Genomic DNA, 20784 nt, shown 5'->3' with positions numbered 1-20784 from the left:
AATCAATAATAGATAGTATTGCCGGCAAAAACTGAAATGATATCTTAACTTACGGAGAAGAGGTGTTGTTGTAGAGGTTTCCTTTAATCTTTTCACTTGTTTTGACAGACTATTTACACCCGTAATTCGATGTACAAAAAAAAGATTCCCGGGGATCCCCTCTTCACTCAGCCCTACCCGTTGCCACTCCACTCCGGCTGCCAAATAATGAGCCTCTCACACACGGACCGTGTCGCTTCACTAGTAAGCATGCGCATTTGGTCACACAAGAGGGCAAACGAAGTCCGCATAGGTATACGTTAGGACCACTGATATCTGTGGTTGGTATAAGTTCAGTTTTCTCCATTGCAATCAAGGCAATTGTGAAAACTAACAAAACTAAATGTTTTACACATCGCCAATGATGATAAATAATGATCAGTTTGGCTATTGGTATTTTCCAAAGTTGTTATCAAACATTTCTGTTATTATTTTTACATTAAACAAACTAATTTATCAGTAACTGAGAATAATTTACAGAATGCATGAGGCATGCATGAGGACCATGGTTCAGTATCTCAGTGCAAACATAACAGTTACTGAGGAAGGGTTTCAGAGAGAAAAAAGACATTATGATGGCACATGATCGAATGAGGTGGGGAGACAGCATGAATAAGAAATTGAGTAAAGCAACATTTTTACATAATTTCTAGCTTTTCAAAGCTCGATATCAATATTTAGCCAGTAAATGTTGATATTCAGCATTTGTCCCATGGCAAAACTGTAACATGAATCAAACTAGTGGTCTCACTTCAACCCCAAGACTGCTTAATGCTGTGAATGTCTCACAGTATGAAAGAGTATAAACATTTATGCACTCACTAATGTAGGTTGTTCTGAAAAGGAGAATCTGCTAAATTACTTAATACTATTCATATTATTTTGTTGATGCCACAAAGCCCTATTGCTTAAAGAAATTCCTTTTCATTGATTAACAGGGTTCTGACACAAATCGATTTTCATTTGGTTCTTTACAAAATGTTTGAAGGTCTTATGTTTTCTTGTTTTCCACCAGTGCTCTTGCCAGGGAACTGGATGTCACGACTAGAAGAGGCCATGCCATAGAAATTCTTATGAACTAGATTTAGAGTTTGCACAAAATATGTCTTGAGAATTTTTTGGGAGTTGATGTTGTGTCTTCTCTGTCATTTATACTTGTATGCATGGTTTGTTTGAGGTCATTTCCATATTGGGTACAGTAGTCTATTTTGCACCAAATCTGAGGGTCAAGGCATCATTTATCTTTTAAGTCAATGCATCATAACTAATTGTAATGAGGTTCCAACATATACTCAAGAAAACGCTTCCATTGGCCTACTTGATCAGTATTATTTTTGCAAAGATTTACTATGAAGAGAAGTGTGACAGTGAATGAAAACAACAATGGACTATCAACTTAATCCCTCCCCACTTCAAAAACAGTAGCAAAGCAGGAAGTACCCCTCCCTGTCACGATCAACAAGACTCACTATTTGGCAGGAAGCGTCTCCTTTCAAAACTGTTGATGCTGATAAACAAACATCACTGCCCAACAGCAGTTTTGAACACTCCAAAACATACTTTCAAAAATAATGTACAAAATGGAAAACAAATTTTAGTATTTTTTTGGGGGTGAACAGCAAGTGCTGTAAATTTGTTTAGTGTGCCAGTCATATAAAAAGAAGACAGACATAATAGCTGCATGGCTGACTGGTCACAAAGACAGTCATGTGACCATTACTGCAACACTGACCCCAAGGTCAATATTTTTCCCTGCAGTAAAACAACATCAGAAGGGCTTCTGGATTCCAAAAGACTACAAAGCAGTCACACCTGTTAAGTCAAAGTGTTATGATGTTATTTATCCCGTGCCTAATCAGTACTCTCCCCAAACCAACTTAATTCTGTAAAGTGACACTCCTTTCCTTAATGGGCTCGTCATGTATTGTTTGGTGCAATTGGTTGGAATAATGTATTTTATAATCAAGATAATACATAATGGAATAATGTATTTTATTATCAAAATAACTTTAAAGGAAATTGGTCTTAAATAACTTCACTTTGTAACTGCAATTTGCCATAAAGGTGATTACTGTGTGAGAAACAAAACAACAAAAGTTTAAATTAATATAAAAGTTTAAATTAATATAATTAAACAAAGGCAGTTATGTGAAGTATTTACTGAGTAGTTAGCTGAAATTAACTTTTTTTTATGGCAAACCTTCTGTGCTGCTAGTATTCACTCTTGGTCATTTAAAAACGGGGTAAAATAATTGTGCACAGAGTTATGGGATGTTAGAATCCCTTTTATTTTAACCTTGTGTTGTTAAACCTTAAATTGTGTCAATTCCAAAATAGTGCCTTGTTTGCATATGGCCAGTATATTAAAAGAGAAACAGATATTTATGTAATGGGCCAAAAGTTTGCTGTCTCACAGCTGGTCGATCAAAACATAGCTCAATGGTGGAACCTGCTGGTCCATTAAAACACTGCACTTGATGAAAAGAAGGATGTTGTGCTTCAAATTGATGACTAATATAAACATCCTCAGACACTGACAAACAGCAGCAAATGTATAAATAGTTTATTAATGTAACTAAGCTAAGCGTATAAGGAAAATAACATTCATACAAAGTAAACTAAGCTATTCACCATTACTTAATAACAATAATGAACAACAACGTTCTTATCTGTGTCAACAGCCAGCCGGAGTTGACTTGAACAAAGACTTGCCCTTCGTCCTGACATTTCTTTCCTGCCGTTGCTCACTGGGGTCAGACAGTTCTAGTCACTTTGGCCAAGTATCTTTGGTACATTATTGCGAGTTGTCACATCATTTTGGCTTGTTATTCTCTACGTTTGAGCGGTCACAGAGTACCCTGGAGCAAAGATTAATCTGGCAAAGCTTTTTTCGTTAGTAGGGCAATACTACTTTTTTGCACAGTCTCTCAGTATCCAACATGTCCTTGTAAACCAGTTCCACTGTTCCAGCACATGCATCAGTTGCAACACCTTCTCTGGGTTCTGGTGGTTTTCAGACAACTCTGCAGTGTTTCTGCTGCTGACACTTTACAGTGGCTTATGAAGCTCCTGAAGCTCTGATCGAATAGGTTGCTGCCATAGGTGCCAAAAACTGAGGCTCTTGCACTTGGATTTTATTACTTTATTGTATAATGCCTAGAGTTGTTCAGAGTCTGGAGTTTGATTTAATAGTATTCTTCAAACTCTTGGATTTTAGACTGACGATGAGCTAGGAGGGTTTGAGGTTCAGAGACCAGGGACTGTTGCTCTGAGATCAGATCCTGATATTCAGCAAAGAGGCTGAGTTGGTTTACCTTGAGAGTAAAGCTCCTGCCCTGTTCCTCTGGCAATGCAAAGGCCATTATCTTTGGCTTCTCTCTGGTTCTGATTGGACTGCAATGGGTGTTTAACCAAATCTTCTCAGCCTCAAGCTTCTTGATGTTCTCCACAATGTGACCTGTTCTCCACAATGTGGCTTGAATAAGGCAAATAAGGTAAAGGAGAAGAAATAGGCAGATTACTCCTTGGCGATACAGGATTGAGATTGCTTCTGGCTCTGGATGTTTGTAAAAGTCTGGACACCATTAATTGGGTTTTCCTTTTTAATGCAGTTTTTACAGGTCATACTTTTATGTAGCCTAGAGGTCAAAGGTGTATTTGATGGATAGCTGTGGCTAAACTTACCAATGATTCTTGATTAAAAGGTCTGTAGCGAGCACCAAACGTTTTTGGATAGTGGCCATTTTTTGCCTCTGTATTCCGGCACTTTGGATTTGAAATTATACAATGACTAACGGTTGAAGTGCAAACTGTCAGTGATATCATATATCATTTAGAAATGACAGCACGTTTTGTATATAGCCTCCAATTTTACTGTAACCGAAAAGTATTTGGACAGATTAACAGTATGCATGATTGAGTAGCAATGTTTTCTACTTGGTTGCACATCCTGTGCATGGAATATTTAACCCACAGACATAACTAGACGCTGGTATTACCCTTTTGATGCTGCTAGGCCTGTACTGCAGCCAACTTCAGATCCTGATTGTTTCAGGACCTTTTTGTATTCAGTCCTGTATTACTGTATGGGGTCAGATACATTTAGTTGTATCTGAGCATGTTTCTTTACACTTCAGAATTAATCCAGTTCCTGCCATCAGCAATCAATTCATTGATAGAATCAAGATCATTTCAGTGACAGTCTTGCCAATGCCATGACACTACCTCAACCATGCATCACAGATGAGGTGATTAGAATGAGATTTGCATCTACTGTAAGCCTACCTCCTGGAGTGTTCCTGAGCTGCTTACACTTTTAAGTACTATTTGGTCATCCATTGTATTGGTCTTCCTTGGTCTACCTGGTTGTTTGTCATTACTGAGCTCATCAGTGCTTTTCTTCTTCTGCTAATACAGTTGATTTTGGCATGCCTAATTTTCTGGCTGTCTCTATAAAAAGAAAATTCAGGATCAATTGGAGTTCACACACTAACATTTTAAATCATTGTAAAAGTATGGTTGTAAATACCATGTTTATTCTGACTTATGTCCCAAAATTCTTGAAAAACAATATAAAGCAATAAAAACATAGGCATTGAATAGAATATGGCAAGTACTCAAGCTTCTGATGTGTCCATATAGATTGACTTAAATATCAAGCATTTAGTTGGATTAGTTTAAAATACATTACACTTGACTGCATTTACATTATAAAATGTCACTGTACAATAAAGGTTTTGCGTGTGGCATATCTATACAATGTAAAGAAATATCTTCATAAGGACTATAAAGAAATTACAATATTACAAAAAGTAATACATTGCTTTTCTTTATCCAACGTTCCTCTTATGTTAGAAAAAGGTGAAATTTCAAGAACTATAGAACTCAATGAATGACCTAGAATTAATATGTACAGTAAATCGAAGTTATGAATTTATGATGCACTTTCAAAGGTTGCAAATTGGTGACCTATTGGTGATCCAATATTACAAAATCATGAATGCTCTCAAAGCAGGTTCAACTCATCATAGCGCAACAGGGACATCCACTGGACCGTTAAATAAAAATGCACTCAGACATGCTATACTTCCATCACACCCTCTTGCAGGAAGATTAAAACCCTTGAGCTTAACACTGCAACTTTTACATTCAAGTCCAAACTAAAGGGTCAGCACAGTGACATGACCATCCATCTGAAATCTCCTTCCAGCTGAAAGTCTCACTGTGCAACCAAATCATTGGTTTAAAAGACCAAAAAGAGAACAACCTATTCTAGCCTACTGAAATGGGCGGAGCAGTGCATCCCTCACCGATCGACCAGATGCACACAGGCATTTCATTGGGCTTTGTGATATGTCTGAGATAGGATGAGGTCAGTTTTAGACAAAAGGTGAGATCACTTTATAACAACAGTACGGTTTTGGAGGAGCTCAGCCATTTGAACAGGTTGATCATGTGACTGTTGTTCCTCTTCAAACGTAAAAATAAACGTTAGTGGTTCAATACATGAGAAGTAATGGCAATTGGAACTACATACTAACTCACGAGGGTGTAGCGCTACAGAACAATGACTAGCCGTGAAAATCCACACCAGATGTTTAGCGAATACCTGTAGAGCGAGTCAACATCAGTAACTTCCATGCATACAAAAAATTGCATTAATACAAAGCTTTAAAATATTTTTCAATGGTTAGAAAAATATAAACATGAATAAATTAATAATATAACTGCTACAATGTTTTCCCACTACCCCTCTAATTTTCCTAAGAAGGGGGAAAAAAAAAAAGGATGACATTTCTACATCTTTGAGGCCGGAAGGAAGGTAGCCCTTGTGTGTTGTTACTTTGCTCTCCATCTCTGGTATGTTTGGTGTGCCGTGTGCTCATAGCAGGCTGGCCAGGCTGGTCGTCGGGCCATTCTGTGCCTGAAATTGCCCCGGCGGTGGGCCGTCCGTCCACTGTCAAAAAGGAGGGACAGAATTGAGTTTTATTTACACACTGGTGCCAAACAAAGACAGTAAAGAAAAGCTACATTATCTATTTACCCAACTCCCACAAGTAATGACGACCAATGAAATTAGAGGGGCCAAAGCTGACGTGTCGCCATGTCAATTTTGTCATGACAAAACTTCTGTTATTCCTCTCCAATTCCATGCAGCATGAAACCTGTTTTTAGCACACATTTCCTCACAAAATCATTACAAGTAATTTTTTTTAGCTATTAGCTATTTTTACAAGCCCACAGTAGACAAATTCAGACAAGATAAAGTTTTTCTCAATTCCAAACACTCCCAAGACTCCCCTCTAACTGTATGGAGTGGGCAGGGTAATGACTAAGGGGGTACAGTAACTGCTAGCTTGCCAACAATGGACAATGGCAACAACACTCAGCCAGGCACTATCAATTTAAAAAAAGGTTTACATCGTTGGGAAACTGAGAAAAAGCCTGTCATATTAAACCATCTGGATGTCATTTTGATTAACTATACATATTTGTCGTTAATGCCCTCAAGATTATAAGTCCATCCAAATGACGAACATAAGTAGGCCACAACAATTTAGACTTTGGCTTGACAATATCATCAGCGTAGGAATAAAAGTGCTCTATAAATTCTACATCCTTATAGTCTTCAGTAATTCTGTTGATAACCTTTTACTGTCAGATTAAGGCTATTCTGTAATGTCATGTCAATGGTGATGTAGCCTGGGCCACAGACGTTGTTGACAGAACAGTAACTCCTTGGTCCTTCTGGTCCTATCAGCAGCCCAGGCTACTGGTGCCATACACAGAATCGCCAGAGGGGATGTTTTTACTTTATGTTTACTGTTCTACTCAAGGCTGAAAACTCTAGGAGGACTGACCGATAAGGGCTGCCCTGAGCGGGACAGATTGTTCTGACTTACAGCCTAGCTTTCCACAGTCGTCTCTTGTATGCAAAGGGTTTCTAATAATCAGAAATATATATAAGCTGTTTGCTCATCTTTTGCATCCGAAATTTTTCCGCATAGATGAGAAAACACCCTGGCATTACTGATCGCGCGCACCCATTTTACTGTCAGTCCGCAATTGGTTTGAGAAGCATTTGATCTTTAATTTGATTTATTTAATACTCCCCCCACATCCTCAGAAGAATTGCAAACCAAGGACATGAACTCACTAGGGAGAAAATGTTTGCCACTTCAGATTATTGTAGGCTTAGCACCTATTAACCTAATGGTTAGGTTTAGATTATTTTAATTGTTTGACAGCCCTAACTACAAGTGAATATCGATAGGTTGATGCGTACACTGATGAGGTTGTGTTCGGGGAGGCTGCAGGCAGCGATGTGGTCCTGGAGAAGTTGCTGGGAGAAGTTCTGGTGCATCTGAGCTGCTTCATGGGCATCTATGGTGTTCCCCAGGGCCTTGTTCAGATCTACAAGAACCAGACAAAAACTGCATGGTCAAGGAAACCTACCATTTACACTTGAGGCCTAGTAGAGAGCACTGGAGATCAAACCATAGACAAGTGGTTGGGATGTACCTTTTAAAAGAGCAGAGGACCACAACTGCACAGACATGTCAGGGATTTTACTCGCAAGCTGCATTGCTGGGACCACCATATTGTTGCTTTCCTACAGACAAAACCCATAGTGTCACGCAAGTCACAGACAAAAATAATAATAATTTGGCACACGTTTAATAATTTTTTTCCTAAACAGTAGAAGTTTTGGGGATCATTTGGCCGTGACATTACCCTGTGGTTTCCCAGCACATAGAATATATGGCCTAGCAGAACCAGTGAGCAGGCCGTCAGTCTATTCAGGTCTTCCGCGTTGGACATCTTCAGAGTTTCTCGAAGGAAACGTCTGCAATAAGAACGTCATCAGGAAATGATTATTTCCCCAAATCCCACTGATAGTTCAAAGTTCTAATTCGAGTTTTTTCCCCAGCAACGCAGTAATGAGGAAAAGGAAACTTACTTGGCCTCGTTGTAGCGACCTTGAAAGAATGACAGGAGCCCTCGGATGTAGAAAGCTGCAGCACGGAGACAGTGGGAACTGCAAAAAAACACTGCTGTCAACTCCAAGTCAATGCGTCATTACATCAACAGGCTGCTCCATTAGACTTACATTTATTTATTTTTTAATTTACGGTATCTCAGTATATATTTGGATTGGACATATCTCTGCATTAAGCAACACGTTTACAGACCTCACAGGGAAGTTATGATCAGGGTTTATCCTCTCAAGGAGACTGTAGAGCTTTAAAAGAAAAATACAAGTAAACACCCCTTCACTGCCAGTCAACACACATTTCAACATACGCTATCAAAAGGGGTTGCCATCCATGCTGGATAACTTGTGTCAACTTCAGCTAACTAAGTCAAGTATTTAAAAAAGCTAATGGAATAGCAATAATAACAGATTAGATACATTTTATTTTGTCAATATTGTCATATCAATCTTCTGAGTTCAGACTGGTCACATGCAAGGGAAAATAATGTGTGAGTGAATGAATACAATAGATTGTGCAACAGGATTGTGATGGCATTTGTATGAAGACTCAGTGATAATTTTTTGGTTGGCAGAGATAGATGAGATTTTGATGGCCAATACAACATGCCGTAGAACGCTGCTTAGCACATTGCATGGCATCCGAGATCTTAAGAAATAAGTTTATATTTTATTTAAATATACACCATATGGCCAAAGGTATGTGGTCACCCCTAGTAATTATTGAGTTCAGGTATTTCACCCACACCCATTGCTCACAGGTGCCTAAATTCCAGCACACAGCCATGAAATCTCCATAGATAAATATTGGCAGTGTAATGGGTTGTACTGAACAGCGCAGTGACTTTAAATGTGGCACAACAGCGCAGTGACTTTAAATGTGGCACAACAGCGCAGTGACTTTAAATGTGGCACTGCCATAGGAGGCCAACTTTGACAAAAGTTGACTGTCCCGGTCAACTGTAAGTGCAATAATTGTGGAGTGGATGTCTAGGAGCAACAACAGCCCAGCCATGAAGTGGTAGACCACAAGCTCACAAGCAGGTACAAATCGCATATCACCTGTCGCACCAACACCACAGAGTTCCAAACTGCGTCTAGAAGCAACATAATTGTGCGTCAGGAGCTTCACAAAATGGGTTTCCATGGATGAGCAGCTGCAGGCAAGCCTCCCAACTACATGCACAATGCCTAAGCATTGGCTTGAGTGGTGTAAAGCACACCACCACTGGACTCTGGAGCAGTGGAAATTAGTTCTCTGGAGTGATGAATCACGCTTCACTATCTGGCAATTTGATGGACGAATCTGGGTGTGGCGGATGCCAGGGGAAAGCTACCTACTTGAATAGTGTCTACTGTACAGTTTGGTGGAGGAGGGATAATGGTCTGGGGCTGTGTTTCAGGGTTTGAGTTAGGCCCCTTAGTTCCAATGAAGTGTCATCTTAATGCTATGGGACACAAAGACAGTATAGACAATTGGGTGCTTCCAACTTTGTGGCAACAATTTGGGGAAGACCCTTTGCTGTTTTAGAATGACCGCACCCCTGTGCACAAAGCGCAGTCCGTAGAGACAAGGTTTGAAGAACTTGTTGTGGAGGAACTAGAGTGTAATGCACAGAGCCCTGACCTCGACCCCACTGAACTGAGCTGGGATGAATTGAGAGATTGTGAGCCAGGCCTTCTCGTCCAACATCCGTGGCATGGCGACTGTTACAGCTGCAAAGAGGGGGCCAATTTCATATTAATGCCCATGATTTTGGAATAGGCTGTCCAACAAGCTCATATAGCTGTGATGGTTGGGTGTCCACATACCTTTGGCCATATAGTGTAACTTACATATTCTCAAATAAGTAATAAAAGTTTTCAATTCGCAAAAGATGCCTTGAAACTGTGCTGTTTCGGTTCAGTTCTTTAGTCTACAATTTAATTTGATTGTTCAATTTCTGGTGGATGACTTGTTTTCCAGTGGTGAAGTCCTTGTTCTTTTCAATATATAATAAATAAAAAGACACTCCAGCCCAAAAAAGTGAATACTGTTTAAAATACCTTCTGAGTGAAAAGTGTGTTTGTGTGTACAGGTTTTCCCATAAAACTTTGACTTTGCACCTGTCCCCGTGAGGAATAAGGATATTACCATCAGGGTTAGAATTGAGGATTAGGATTTTCTAGGTCCCACACATGGATTGTTATATGTAAATTTAGCACAGGTTGCAGACGCCCTAACCTCCTGATGTCTGTTCCCTTCCCTGATGTAGACGCTGGCTAGGTTTGTCACGATGAACGCCCACAGCTCCTGGTGTGTGGTTAACTGGAAAGAAAACACATGAAATAATAACTCACAATCCAAAATGTGCGATCTGCATACTGAATGAATGTAAAAGGGGAAAAAAGGAAAGGAAATTTGCGCCACGACTTACGTCACTTACCCGCAAAGCGGCGGTGAACTGTGCCTCTGCGTTGTCCATACAGTTGACGGAGATACAGTACAGACCCTGGAACAACATAACAGCAAATAACTGTTTGTAGGATTTTTATAGACAGTATGAGAAGGGGTGCTTTTTCAGCATTTGGATGCGGTGAATGGAGAGTGTAAGGTTTAAAATACTCACTAGTAGAGTGTGGAGTTGGGCGGCGTGATTTGTGAATAACCTGGGGGACTGTTGGCACAGCTGGCAGACCTGGGAGATCTGGGATGTATTGAGGAAGTTAAATTAACACTTATGGTAGCAGGTTCCTGGAATATTGTAGCTAGTTTTTCACAACCTCGTTCATTTGGCTGTCAAAATTCTCCTAAATCATATATGAATATTTGTCCCTAAAAATTTGTTTTTTGAATATCTAAACTGAAATATGAAAATGTTACATATACATACATACATACATAAAGGTGCAAATGTTGAAACAACTAGAATTACGTAGGCCAAGTGGAATTCAATAATTGCCCAAGATAATATGGCAGGGCCAACCGCTTTACATTTGACAGAAATCCTAACAAATCAATACGTCCAATGACTATGGTAAACAGAATTCAGTCAGACGGTGATGTTTGTTGGCTATGGACTCAAACCCAAGGTCAAGGTCAATATTTAGAACAAGTGCTCACAACATTTTAAAGTTCAACAGACACAAATCCTAATACTCAAAGGCTCTATCAGACATGGATAAAGCTACTTTAAACGAATAAAATGAAACATACCTCCTGTAATGCGGTGGCTTTGTGACCAGTGACTAGCCGACACATGATGATGTGCTCCAGCAGAATCACCTGGAACGTGGAGAGGATGGGACTGCTGTCCAGCACTAAAATAAGAGCAAATGAAAGACCCCATCAAGTGTTAAAAATAAACTATGGATAGATCTTTTTTTTTTTTTATACAGCAATTGTTAAGGCTTGTGGAAATCAAACCATTTACTTTTTAGCTTCTCCAGTTGCATGAGTGCTTTGTCTGTGTATTTCTGTGCCTTCTCCAAATATCCTGCTTGCATGGAGTGCATGACGGTTACCTGGAACAGAACAAGAATTGAAATCCTCTTTCAGCCACGTATATCATTATATTGGGATGATGGAATTGAGTGGAAATTACATGATTCTAATGATTACTGCATATACCTGTGTTATTTGTTAAACTATGTCACTTATCTGGCAATAGTCTTAAAAATAAATATTTCTGTCGTTTTTATTTAACGTTTATTTAAACAGAGAACTCAAGCTGAGACCAAGGTATTTACAGTTGAGCCCTGTTTTACAGAATAAGGGTATAAAATAAAGAGAAAAACACAATGAAACACATGTATAGGAAATACACATTAAGAAAACTCAAAGGATCTTGAATCAGACATCTGAACCTCCTTATAGGCACCAATGTTTCTGACTTACGTTTACTCTTCAAGGCATTCCATGAACACTGCTAGCACTAGCAAGTCTTAAATCTGATAACTGTTGTTCCAGTTAATTTGTGGTGACATAGGTTTTTCCAAGACAGCCCTGTGTACAGACTTTAACTTGATGTCTAAGATGACAGACATGATTTGTTTCTATGAAATAAACCAATTCTAACCTTTACTTCATAACGAGTTCCCAAATGTGTTTCATTGAACACCATCTTGTCATCTAACCAGACTGCATGGTATTTGAAGAAGGGAACATGTTTTGTAACAGAACTGTCCAAGGTAGTGATTTTGAGATCTACATTTTGGGACCTAGCATAGTCCGCTTTACTTGCAATTTAGCACCCATGTAAAATTGACAAATGCAGGACAAATATCCATGCCCAAATACTTTAGTGCTTCTTCAACTTGGTCTTGTGGCCTCGCAGGGTTTCAAGTTCACATTTTTGCACATGTGCTTCATAGGCGATTTAAGATATAATAACAATTAACAACACGATGATGAGCTGATAATTTTAATCTGCTGTGTAGTGCAAGGTCAAAAACCCCACTGTGGGACCCTGGGAGGCCACAAGACCAAGTTGAGGAAGCACTAAAATATTTGGCAGAGTTTATAAAACCTTGAAATATGTCTAAATAAGAAAATGTTTACTTCATCACAGCACTGTAAAGTTGAGCCCTATCCTGCATCAATATGTCTAATGTAAAATGACTGTCCAGAAGTATGCAAAATCCCAACTGGCCCATCAGAAAACAATGTTATACCCATCTTGTACTTTTCCAATAGCTTAATAATTCAACCTATCCAATCCGGTCACATCTACATGCCATAAGAGGACTGGGCTTTTCAGTCCACTTTGTTTTGTCATCTGTATGTTAAAGTGAACTGGGAAGAGATCACCAGGGCTCACCAGGTAGACGAGGACACACATGTGCTCCTTGGGCAGCCAGTGGAAGAGGTCAGCGGGGTTACTGGGCAGGATCTCGTCGTCGTGGAGTGTGGAGATTGTCTGGATGCACTGCTGCAGCTGCTTCAGACAGGGCTTCACACTCTTCACCTAAAACACAATGTGAGGAAGATGTCAATATGAATTAAAAAATGATTTCCCTACAAACTAAAGCAGGGTGGTCTAAGACAGTTTCTGGAGAGCTTCTGCCCCTTATGTTCTAACTCCAGCTCGGTTTCTGAACCCTGGTACCCATCTCACACACCTGATTCAAATTTACTGGTTGATAAAGTGAATCAGGTTAGAGCAAAAACCTACAGTAGGGTACATTTTCAAGAGCAGAATTGACAATCCCAGAACACCACAGAATCCATTTGCTTTGACCAGGGGTCATTAGTGTCTGTAATTCACTGTCCATGAGATCTAGCTCTGTGACTACAGATTGACACAGAAACAGGACTCCTGAATTAAAAAACTAAGTATAATTTGCCCTCTCCCTTCACCACCAGTACTGGCTCCCAGGTGCGGTGAGCAGCCAGGACAGCCATACACCCTCTAATACCAGCAGCAGTTACTAACATTACTGAGCTGTCCAGTAAACAAAGTGAGATGAAATTTGATTTGTGTTGCTGCAGTGAAGGAAACATCCCTAACACTAAACCAATTCAGCGGTTTAAATCAAGCGCATACCGAAATTTACGAGACAGGATCGGTTATTATCCGGAGATGCCATTAAAGTTTTACGGTTATATAAAACTTATGCGGGATCACATCAGTATGGGAAAAGATTTGACTGGCCGGGAAAGTCACTCCCGGGTCAGCAATATTCCGTACCTGTCCAGCATCCAGGTAGTGTGTGACTTGCAGCACCAAGAAGAAGACTCTGAGAGACTCCTTTTGAATGGGGTTTCCCTGCCAGTTCTCCACAATGGTCCCACACAGAGTGAGCAGAGGATGCACCTCGCCCAGCTTCCTCTCCATCAGTAAAAGCTGAAACACAAGACCAACGTGCAAATAATGGAATCGGTTCTCCAGTGAAAATATATTCTTCCTGTGCAAATTGTGCACAAGATGTCGGTTGATTTTTACCAAATGGCAAAAGAAAGACACAATAAAAAAAAATATGAAAAAACTTACCATTCCTTTGCTCAGGAGAAACAGTGCCCTGTGAAAAAAAATTACACCTTCAGTCCATCAATATACAAACAAATATAATTACATACTACACCGGGAGCATGTTTAATAAAGCGTCTGCTGTTAAACTGATGAATGTATGTGGTCATAGAGGTCTGTAGTTCAGAGCATCAAGGTAACAGCACCTTGTGTATTCTGAGCCCACCACTCTGGCATACTCGGCACCAACACCCAGGAGGTCACATGCAGACACAAGGTCCTTCTCTAAAGTGTGCAGTTGCTGATAGGGAAAACGGAGAAAATAAATGCATTGCAAAACATCTACAACAAACATCCAACATAGTGTTTAAAGATAAGTCCGTAGGCCTGTTAAGAGTAAAGTACAATACAACATACCGCCAGTTGAAACAGCAGGCGACAGTGCCAGTAGGGTGTTTGCTGTGAGATCTGAATTGCCTTTCGGAGTAAAGGCTTTGCGGAATCCACCAGATTCTGAAAACAAATAAAGTCATATCTAGTCAACGATTAATTTACACATCAGCGTTTGTCAAATGTCTCCAGATATAGCAAAGCATGAAAATGTAATTAAGTTGTATTTACCGGTACCTGCTGACAGTAAAGTTCTGATAAAAGACTTGCAGCCTCAAATTTAACATCTTCAAACTGAGGGATCTGAAATATACTGTCAAGGAAATCATTTGTTTCTCACATAATACAGAATTTCACAACAAAGACATTCAGATCAGCTAACACAGAACTAAGAGATGCCCTAAACAAGAGCAGTACGTTATGATGTCAGCAAGTGCTTGGTTTGAATCCATATCTTTGAAAAGGATACTTGTTGTGATATGAACCACTAAAAAATGTAAATAAATAAAAGAGATGTTAGAGACAACATACGATTACAGGTTTCATACATATTATAAGTAAACAACTGTAGCAATCTGCACTATTAATACAGGGAGTGAAAGTAGCTAGATCGATACCATAGAGGCCTGGCGGCTAAGCTATCCTGCTAACTAATTCTATTCTGAATGCTATTGCTAATGAATCCTATAATGAAACAGTCCGGATCTAAAGTAAAAAATAAATATATTTCTGAAGGACTATTTCCATTTCACTATAAGGGACCCAAACGCGTACATATCTTGGTCCATTACTCGAGTTTTCCCAAACTATCCCTCCTCACCGCTTTCTCTAAGTGGCTCCGCGCGAGCTCGCTGTTCTTCGTATGATGATAGAGGACCGAGCCGAGTTGAAGGTGGGTTCTTGCCTCCACCCTTTGCGGTGGTTTGAACTGGAAAACAGCTTGAAGGCAATGTACACAGAGACGTATTTTAGGTGGACTTGAGGTACGGAAATGCTCTGCAAAGCCGAGGAGGGCGAGGTACCAAGACTCCGGGGCCTCTACGTTGGACGCCATTTTCCCGACAACAACAACAAGAGCGCTGTGTCACCCTCGCGTGTTTTCCCGTGAAATCGCGATCTTTGTTCAGAACATAAACGTGGGATTTGTAGTCAAAAACAATTGAACGAATGTACGTGCATACCGTGCTCTCAATTGAGGTACTCGTGCAGCTATAATCTTGTGCGCTAGCAAACTGCAATATTTTTTGACAGACAGGGATAACAATTGAACAAAATCTACACCCTTTACTGTCGTTTGGCTACTTTCTTTTGAATCACCTTGGAATAAATCGTGAACTGTGTGAACGACGCGGGACACAGACCGCTGTGTTGCAATAGGTTGACCGTGATCCAACAACAACAAACTGGAAGCGTCGAATCTTGGAAGACTGCGGAGGAATGAACCACTGAATGTGACACAATTCGGAAGATTGGACATATTGTTTTTCTAAATCAAACACACACTCAATTAACAAGATTAAAGGTGAGGTTATTATTGCCATTTATTCGTAACATTTACTGTTGTTTCATCGTTGCTGTCTTTGGTTAAAACAGTGTATAGTGCAGCATATGTTTCCCATTTTCTCCAGACATTGCATTTATAATTTGGATAATTCTGCATTCGTTTATGATTAGTTTTTCACAATAATAATATTCGTATTCTGAATATTTTTTTAAAGCTATTGCTGTGTTTGTATTACATCTCTTTATGTTAAAAGTAGGCTATAGCTATGAATGGATTATAATGGCCAACTGGTATTTACAGTTTTGCCATGGGGATTATATGGTTCTATTTTGACACTCTCTGGCACTATAGTTGCCAATATCTGATACTTTGTAAATGGGAAACTTGATATTTACAATTAATACATGTAACGCCAGATTTTAATAAAGGTGCCAAAGAGCTCATGTATTTTTCTTTGGGGGGGTATTGTTTGTCTTCTTGCGTCTGTCTTCTGCACTGGATTTCCTGGTGTTGACGGAGACTCACTGTAATAGATACTTGTTGTTTTCAAGGGCACCCATGGCTCATACAGTACAGGATCACCAGAGACCTCTGCCCAAGTCTGCACTGCTGTCCCTCCCTCCCTCTGACAAAACTAATGTGAGTACCCCCCATTCCTAGTCCATTTGGCATATACTCTGATGTATTTATCTTCCAGTTGGCAGGCAGGCAGGCATGCCTTCATGCAACAGAGCTGTTTATAGACCCCCCCCCCCCCCCCCCCCCCCCCCCATTTTATTGGGTCCCTCTAGCTTTTACCACACACAACCTCACACCGTAGCTGCTTCTCTAGAAGCAGGTAGATGCAAGCCTAATTTCACTCCTAGTTAGAGGCAGGGAGAAACTGCTGCATGCCTATATTTACTATTCTCAGTTTCAGTTATGTATAGAATATTTTTCAACTCACATGAATACACTGGACAAATAATCAACTCAATAAAAAACTAAGTAAAAATGCAAGTATATTATTGGAGAAAAGGCTCTTAAAGTAGTAAATATCAGTCCATAGTTTATGGCTTAAGCAGCGTAGTCATGTATGGGATTGCAATGCATTAGGAGCACTTAGTTCTGCACCTATTTTATTCCATCATTGTTGAGGCCTGAGTAACACAACCAGAAATTGAGCATTCTGTAGGCAGCCTTTGCCTGCAGGGGCCAGGTTTGATGTGCGACTTTGCAAACTGAGCTGTCAGATTTCCCTGACGTTCGCAGGGAGGACAGGTTGAGGCAGCGGCCGGCCCTGGTTTAGTTTGTATACTACGATCAGTATGATACACCTACGCATGACAGTAGCCTACCAGGTTAAATAACATAATGGTGCATTACTTCCTGGCATTATAATTATTGGAGGTGAGGTTTACTACAGTGTAGCTTAAAGTGGGTTAAACATCTGCAGAACGAGTTCAGTATACACAATGGCAGTACACCACGCATAATTTGATTGCATATGTGATACCTTTATCTGCACCCACTCATCATATCTTGTTTGTTCTCCAGTACTGCAGTAGTGTGAGATATGTTTCGGACTAATGCCCTTTGAAGGTGTGTTTGTCGCTGCCTGTTTGAAGTTGAGTTATTTCTTTTTTTGTCCAGAGGGGGGCGGTGTTGGACGCCCTGTTAAGTGGAGCGTTTGCTGGTGCTGTGGCCAAAACAGTCATAGCTCCTCTGGATAGAACCAAGATTATCTTCCAAGGTAAGTCAGTTTCTCTAGATATGCAGGCATGTAGATTGTTACTTCAAATTACATTTAAAAATGGAAAATGTATTGTGTGTACTGTTTATTTGTAATTATTTTTATTTCCCTACCTCTACTTCAGTGTCCTCACAAAGATTCTCTGCTAAGGTGAGTGGATTACAGCTCTCTTGTATAAATTGGATTAGACTGAATGACCATGCAATGTACAGTGGCTGGTAGAGCAGGACTTACCCATACACGTTTCACTGTTTGTCAAGTGTTTGTTGTTTGCCACTTCTTTGTAGTTGTAATGTCATAAACGGGCGTGGCAGCTAAACTAATAAGGATTCCAGCTTTAGATTTAATGTTCAGTCGTTGGTTGGAATTTTCCCCGAGTATAGGATAAACGGTGTTGTTGAGATTTAGTTGATTCTGTTTCGTGCCCACAGGAAGCCTTCAGACTTATCTACTGTACGTACATGAAGGATGGCTTCCTCAGTCTGTGGAGGGGCAACTCTGCCACCATGGTGCGTGTCATCCCCTACGCCGCCATCCAGTTCTGCTCCCACGACCAGTACAAGAGATTACTGGGGGGATACTTTGGCTTCCAGGGAAAGTAAGTAGAGAACCTCACAGTGACAATAATACACACTGTTTAATGTAGCACTCCATCATCCTCCAAGGCAACTCTTCAGATATCTTTCGTATCCACGCTATGAAATACCCTACAAATTAACAAAATAAGCATTCATTCTAGAGAAGACAATATCCTGTAATGTGATGGAGGCCGTCTCGTCTGTTTCAGAGCCTTGCCTCCTTTTCCACGTTTCCTGGCCGGATCAATGGCTGGGACCACGGCTGCCATGCTAACCTATCCTCTTGACATGGTGCGAGCCAGGATGGCAGTGACGGCCAAACAGATGTAGGGAACTCTGATAACACTCCAAGTTGAATGTCTTAATGTTTCAACCAACCCTCACTTGGCTCCACTTAGCGCTGTTGTTTGTGTAGGCCTACACCTCCTCGCTGTTTTGATAATTGTGTAAATATCTATAGGACAAGTTGGCTTCTATCAAAATTGTGTAAATATAATCAAATCAAAATTTTTTGTAGAGCTAATTGGAGTAAATATTATTGACAAACAACACCTTGTCCTGACTAGATTTACATGGTTGCAAACCGCAGAGCCAGGGCAAGCCAAAACAAAACACAGACCTTGTTTGAAAAGATTCTAAAACTTCTAATGCAATAAATGAAGGGCAAAATGTGAATGAACAAGTGTAAAATGTTTGCGTCATGGGGATTATAACGCGTCAGCTATTTCAGTCTAAAGGCTAATATCCGGCCTTTATGTATAATCTGTCTTGTTTTGGATTCAGGTACAGCAACATCATGCACGTGTTTGTCCGCATCACCCAGGAGGAGGGCATAAAGACCCTGTACAGAGGCTTCTGCCCAACCATCTTGGGAGTGATCCCATACTCAGGAATCGCCTTCTACACATACGAGACTCTGAAGAAACTCCATGCAGGTACAGCCTTTTTTGGGGAATAATTTAGCTTTTTTGGATAATCATCGTTTTATTCAAGTGCTGAGATTGACTTAAAGGAGAATATCATGATTTTTACACTGTGTTGCTTTGCTCCTTATCCTCAAAGGAGGCAATAGGAAAAGTGAAAGTGGAATCTGTGTTAGCTGAAGTTTTTGATGGCTGTTAAAAGAACTGAACCATGGATTACAGTTTCTGTATGTGTCTCTCACCCTCTCCAGAGAGGACTAGGCGGTCCCAGCCGTACTCTTACGAACGCTTGGCGTTTGGGGCGTGTGCCGGTCTGATCGGCCAGTCGGCTTCTTATCCACTGGATGTGGTTCGCAGACGCATGCAGACTGCGGGGGTGATGGGCCAGCAGTACGGCAGCGTTTTGGGCACCATGAAGGCCATCATGGTCCAGGAGGGGGTGCTCCGGGGACTCTACAAGGGCCTGAGTATGAATTGGATCAAAGGGCCAATCGCTGTGGGGGTCAGCTTCGCCACCTTTGACCTTGTGCACAACCTCCTGAATAAGATAAACCAGCCTGGATACTTCCCACACTGAACCAGCAGGGGGAGCCAGGGGGGAAGCTCACGGTTGGGACTACAATTGTAGTCACTCGGTCACAGGGACTAGAATGGCAGTAATACGCCAGATTCACCCACTCACAGAATGGATGCTCTGAGTAGGCCAATGCACTCTACATGTCAGGGATTGAAGGGAGCGGGTGGATGCTGGACAGGCGTGAAGAGGCAGGAGCTGTCAGTTTATTTCAGTGCACATTCTCTGCCACATTCCTGCTGTTGAAGGACTAGGCATCGGCACTAAGGCTTATCCGAGTGTCCTCAAACAGGGTAGGTGTGTGCAGGTCCTGCAGTGTCTGAAGTATGAAAATGAGTTTTAAGTTTTCAGTCCTGATCTTTGCTTGAGATTGTTTTGACAAGGGCACTGTTATTGGGTCTGGGTATATTCAGGTGACAGACTTTAGTTTCATACTTTATTACAGTATTTTATGAACTGTTGTGTTCAGTGTTTAGTTGTATCATGGAGAGAGAACATTTGTCACATGCTTATGAAGTTTCACAGTTATATTTCCAACTATTCTTTGTTGCTTTCTTTGTTGATCCCTTTCGGGCTCTTTGCAATTGTAATCCGCTGCTCAGTTTTGCATTTAGAATCAACATAGAAAAGTCAGCTAGTCTGTACCTTGCTGTCTGACAGTTTCTATATTTGTTTATTTCTTGAAACTTAAGATATTGTTGTCTGGAATATGTTAATATACCAAAGATAGTACTTCTTGATATATGTGTATGAAATAATCATAAATCAAAATGTATTATGCTAGAAATGCATCCTGTATAATGAAACTTTATGTCTAATTGCAATATTTGTAATAAATGATTAATTGGTTACTGCAATCGCAAGCTAAACACTACTGCACTTGAAATTGAGATGATTTATTGTAACATGAAACAGTGTCTCTGTTTGTCCACAAGGTGGAACCAAGTGATCAGCAACTTTAAAAGTTGGGTCTGAACAGTGAATGGGTGTACCAGATTAATATTCTAATAGGCTTCAACAACAAGTATTAACTCCTTTATATCTCAAATAAAACATATCAAATGAGATGCGTGGTTGTCCTATTCAATTGAAAAATCTACAGT

At 40.3% G+C, this 20784-nt stretch overlaps 3 protein-coding genes across 13 annotated transcripts in view; 1 reads left to right on the top strand and 2 right to left on the bottom strand.

Moving 5' to 3' along the window:
• The window catches only part of gatad2ab (GATA zinc finger domain containing 2Ab), a 34124-nt gene extending 33926 nt beyond the window's left edge, over positions 1-198 (bottom strand). For 4 of the 8 annotated variants that reach the window (XM_029121484.2, XM_029121483.2, XM_029121487.2 and 1 more), the window contains exon 1: positions 54-196. The gene's annotated coding sequence lies outside the window, so the exon portion shown is untranslated. Of the gene's footprint in view, positions 1-53 lie in introns of all 8 variants that reach the window. The other 4 variants (XM_029121485.2, XM_029121488.2, XM_029121489.2 and 1 more) reach the window with 2 other exon arrangements.
• A 4342-nt stretch (positions 199-4540) lies between these two features.
• Positions 4541-15494, bottom strand: LOC105011518 (MAU2 chromatid cohesion factor homolog). Of its 4 annotated transcripts, none has more exons than XM_010871584.3 (19): positions 15191-15494; positions 14840-14857; positions 14602-14673; positions 14398-14493; positions 14187-14281; positions 14005-14032; positions 13702-13857; positions 12832-12978; positions 11446-11536; positions 11229-11332; positions 10642-10719; positions 10450-10524; positions 10257-10340; positions 8232-8281; positions 8000-8077; positions 7774-7885; positions 7561-7651; positions 7325-7452; positions 4541-5995 (listed from the first exon to the last, which is right to left on the bottom strand). In XM_010871584.3, the coding sequence occupies exons 1-19, from the start codon at positions 15422-15424 to the stop codon at positions 5921-5923; spliced, it is 1812 nt and encodes a 603-aa protein (XP_010869886.1). In that variant the 5' UTR covers positions 15425-15494; the 3' UTR covers positions 4541-5920. The 4 variants fall into 4 exon arrangements, with proteins under 4 accessions (XP_010869886.1, XP_010869888.1, XP_010869887.1 ...); XM_010871586.3 differs by having other exon boundaries at positions 10459-10524; XM_010871585.3 differs by having other exon boundaries at positions 14608-14673.
• A 34-nt stretch (positions 15495-15528) lies between these two features.
• LOC105011516 (mitochondrial coenzyme A transporter SLC25A42) lies at positions 15529-20518 on the top strand. Its single transcript, XM_010871583.4, has 8 exons — positions 15529-15892; positions 16426-16513; positions 17507-17606; positions 17731-17756; positions 18038-18204; positions 18394-18510; positions 18968-19119; positions 19359-20518. Exons 2-8 carry the CDS (start codon positions 16433-16435, stop codon positions 19682-19684), a joined length of 969 nt encoding a protein of 322 aa, XP_010869885.1. The 5' UTR covers positions 15529-15892; positions 16426-16432; the 3' UTR covers positions 19685-20518.
• Positions 20519-20784: the final 266 nt, after the last annotated feature.

Source organism: Esox lucius, chromosome 8 (genome assembly GCF_011004845.1).
Source record: "Esox lucius isolate fEsoLuc1 chromosome 8, fEsoLuc1.pri, whole genome shotgun sequence".
In the NCBI taxonomy this organism is placed as follows: domain Eukaryota; kingdom Metazoa; phylum Chordata; class Actinopteri; order Esociformes; family Esocidae; genus Esox; species Esox lucius.
This window is presented reverse-complemented; position numbering and strand designations above follow the sequence as displayed.

What these genes read in the sequence shown, in the direction of transcription:
- LOC105011518 (XM_010871584.3), bottom strand. Translation starts at nt 15,424, where the DNA reads ATGGCGTCCAACGTAGAGGCCCCGGAGTCTTGGTACCTCGCCCTCCTC. An exon ending in GTGGGCTCAGAATACACAAG is followed by an intron (nt 14,033 to 14,186) that starts GTGCTGTTACCT and finishes TTTTTTTCACAG; the next exon opens with GGCACTGTTTCTCCTGAGCA. An exon ending in CCGAACACAACCTCATCAGT is followed by an intron (nt 5,996 to 7,324) that starts GTACGCATCAAC and finishes CCTTTTTGACAG; the next exon opens with TGGACGGACGGCCCACCGCC.
- LOC105011516 (XM_010871583.4), top strand. Translation starts at nt 16,433, where the DNA reads ATGGCTCATACAGTACAGGATCACCAGAGACCTCTGCCCAAGTCTGCA. An exon ending in CTCCCTCTGACAAAACTAAT is followed by an intron (nt 16,514 to 17,506) that starts GTGAGTACCCCC and finishes TTTTTTGTCCAG; the next exon opens with AGGGGGGCGGTGTTGGACGC. An exon ending in TCTGAAGAAACTCCATGCAG is followed by an intron (nt 19,120 to 19,358) that starts GTACAGCCTTTT and finishes CACCCTCTCCAG; the next exon opens with AGAGGACTAGGCGGTCCCAG.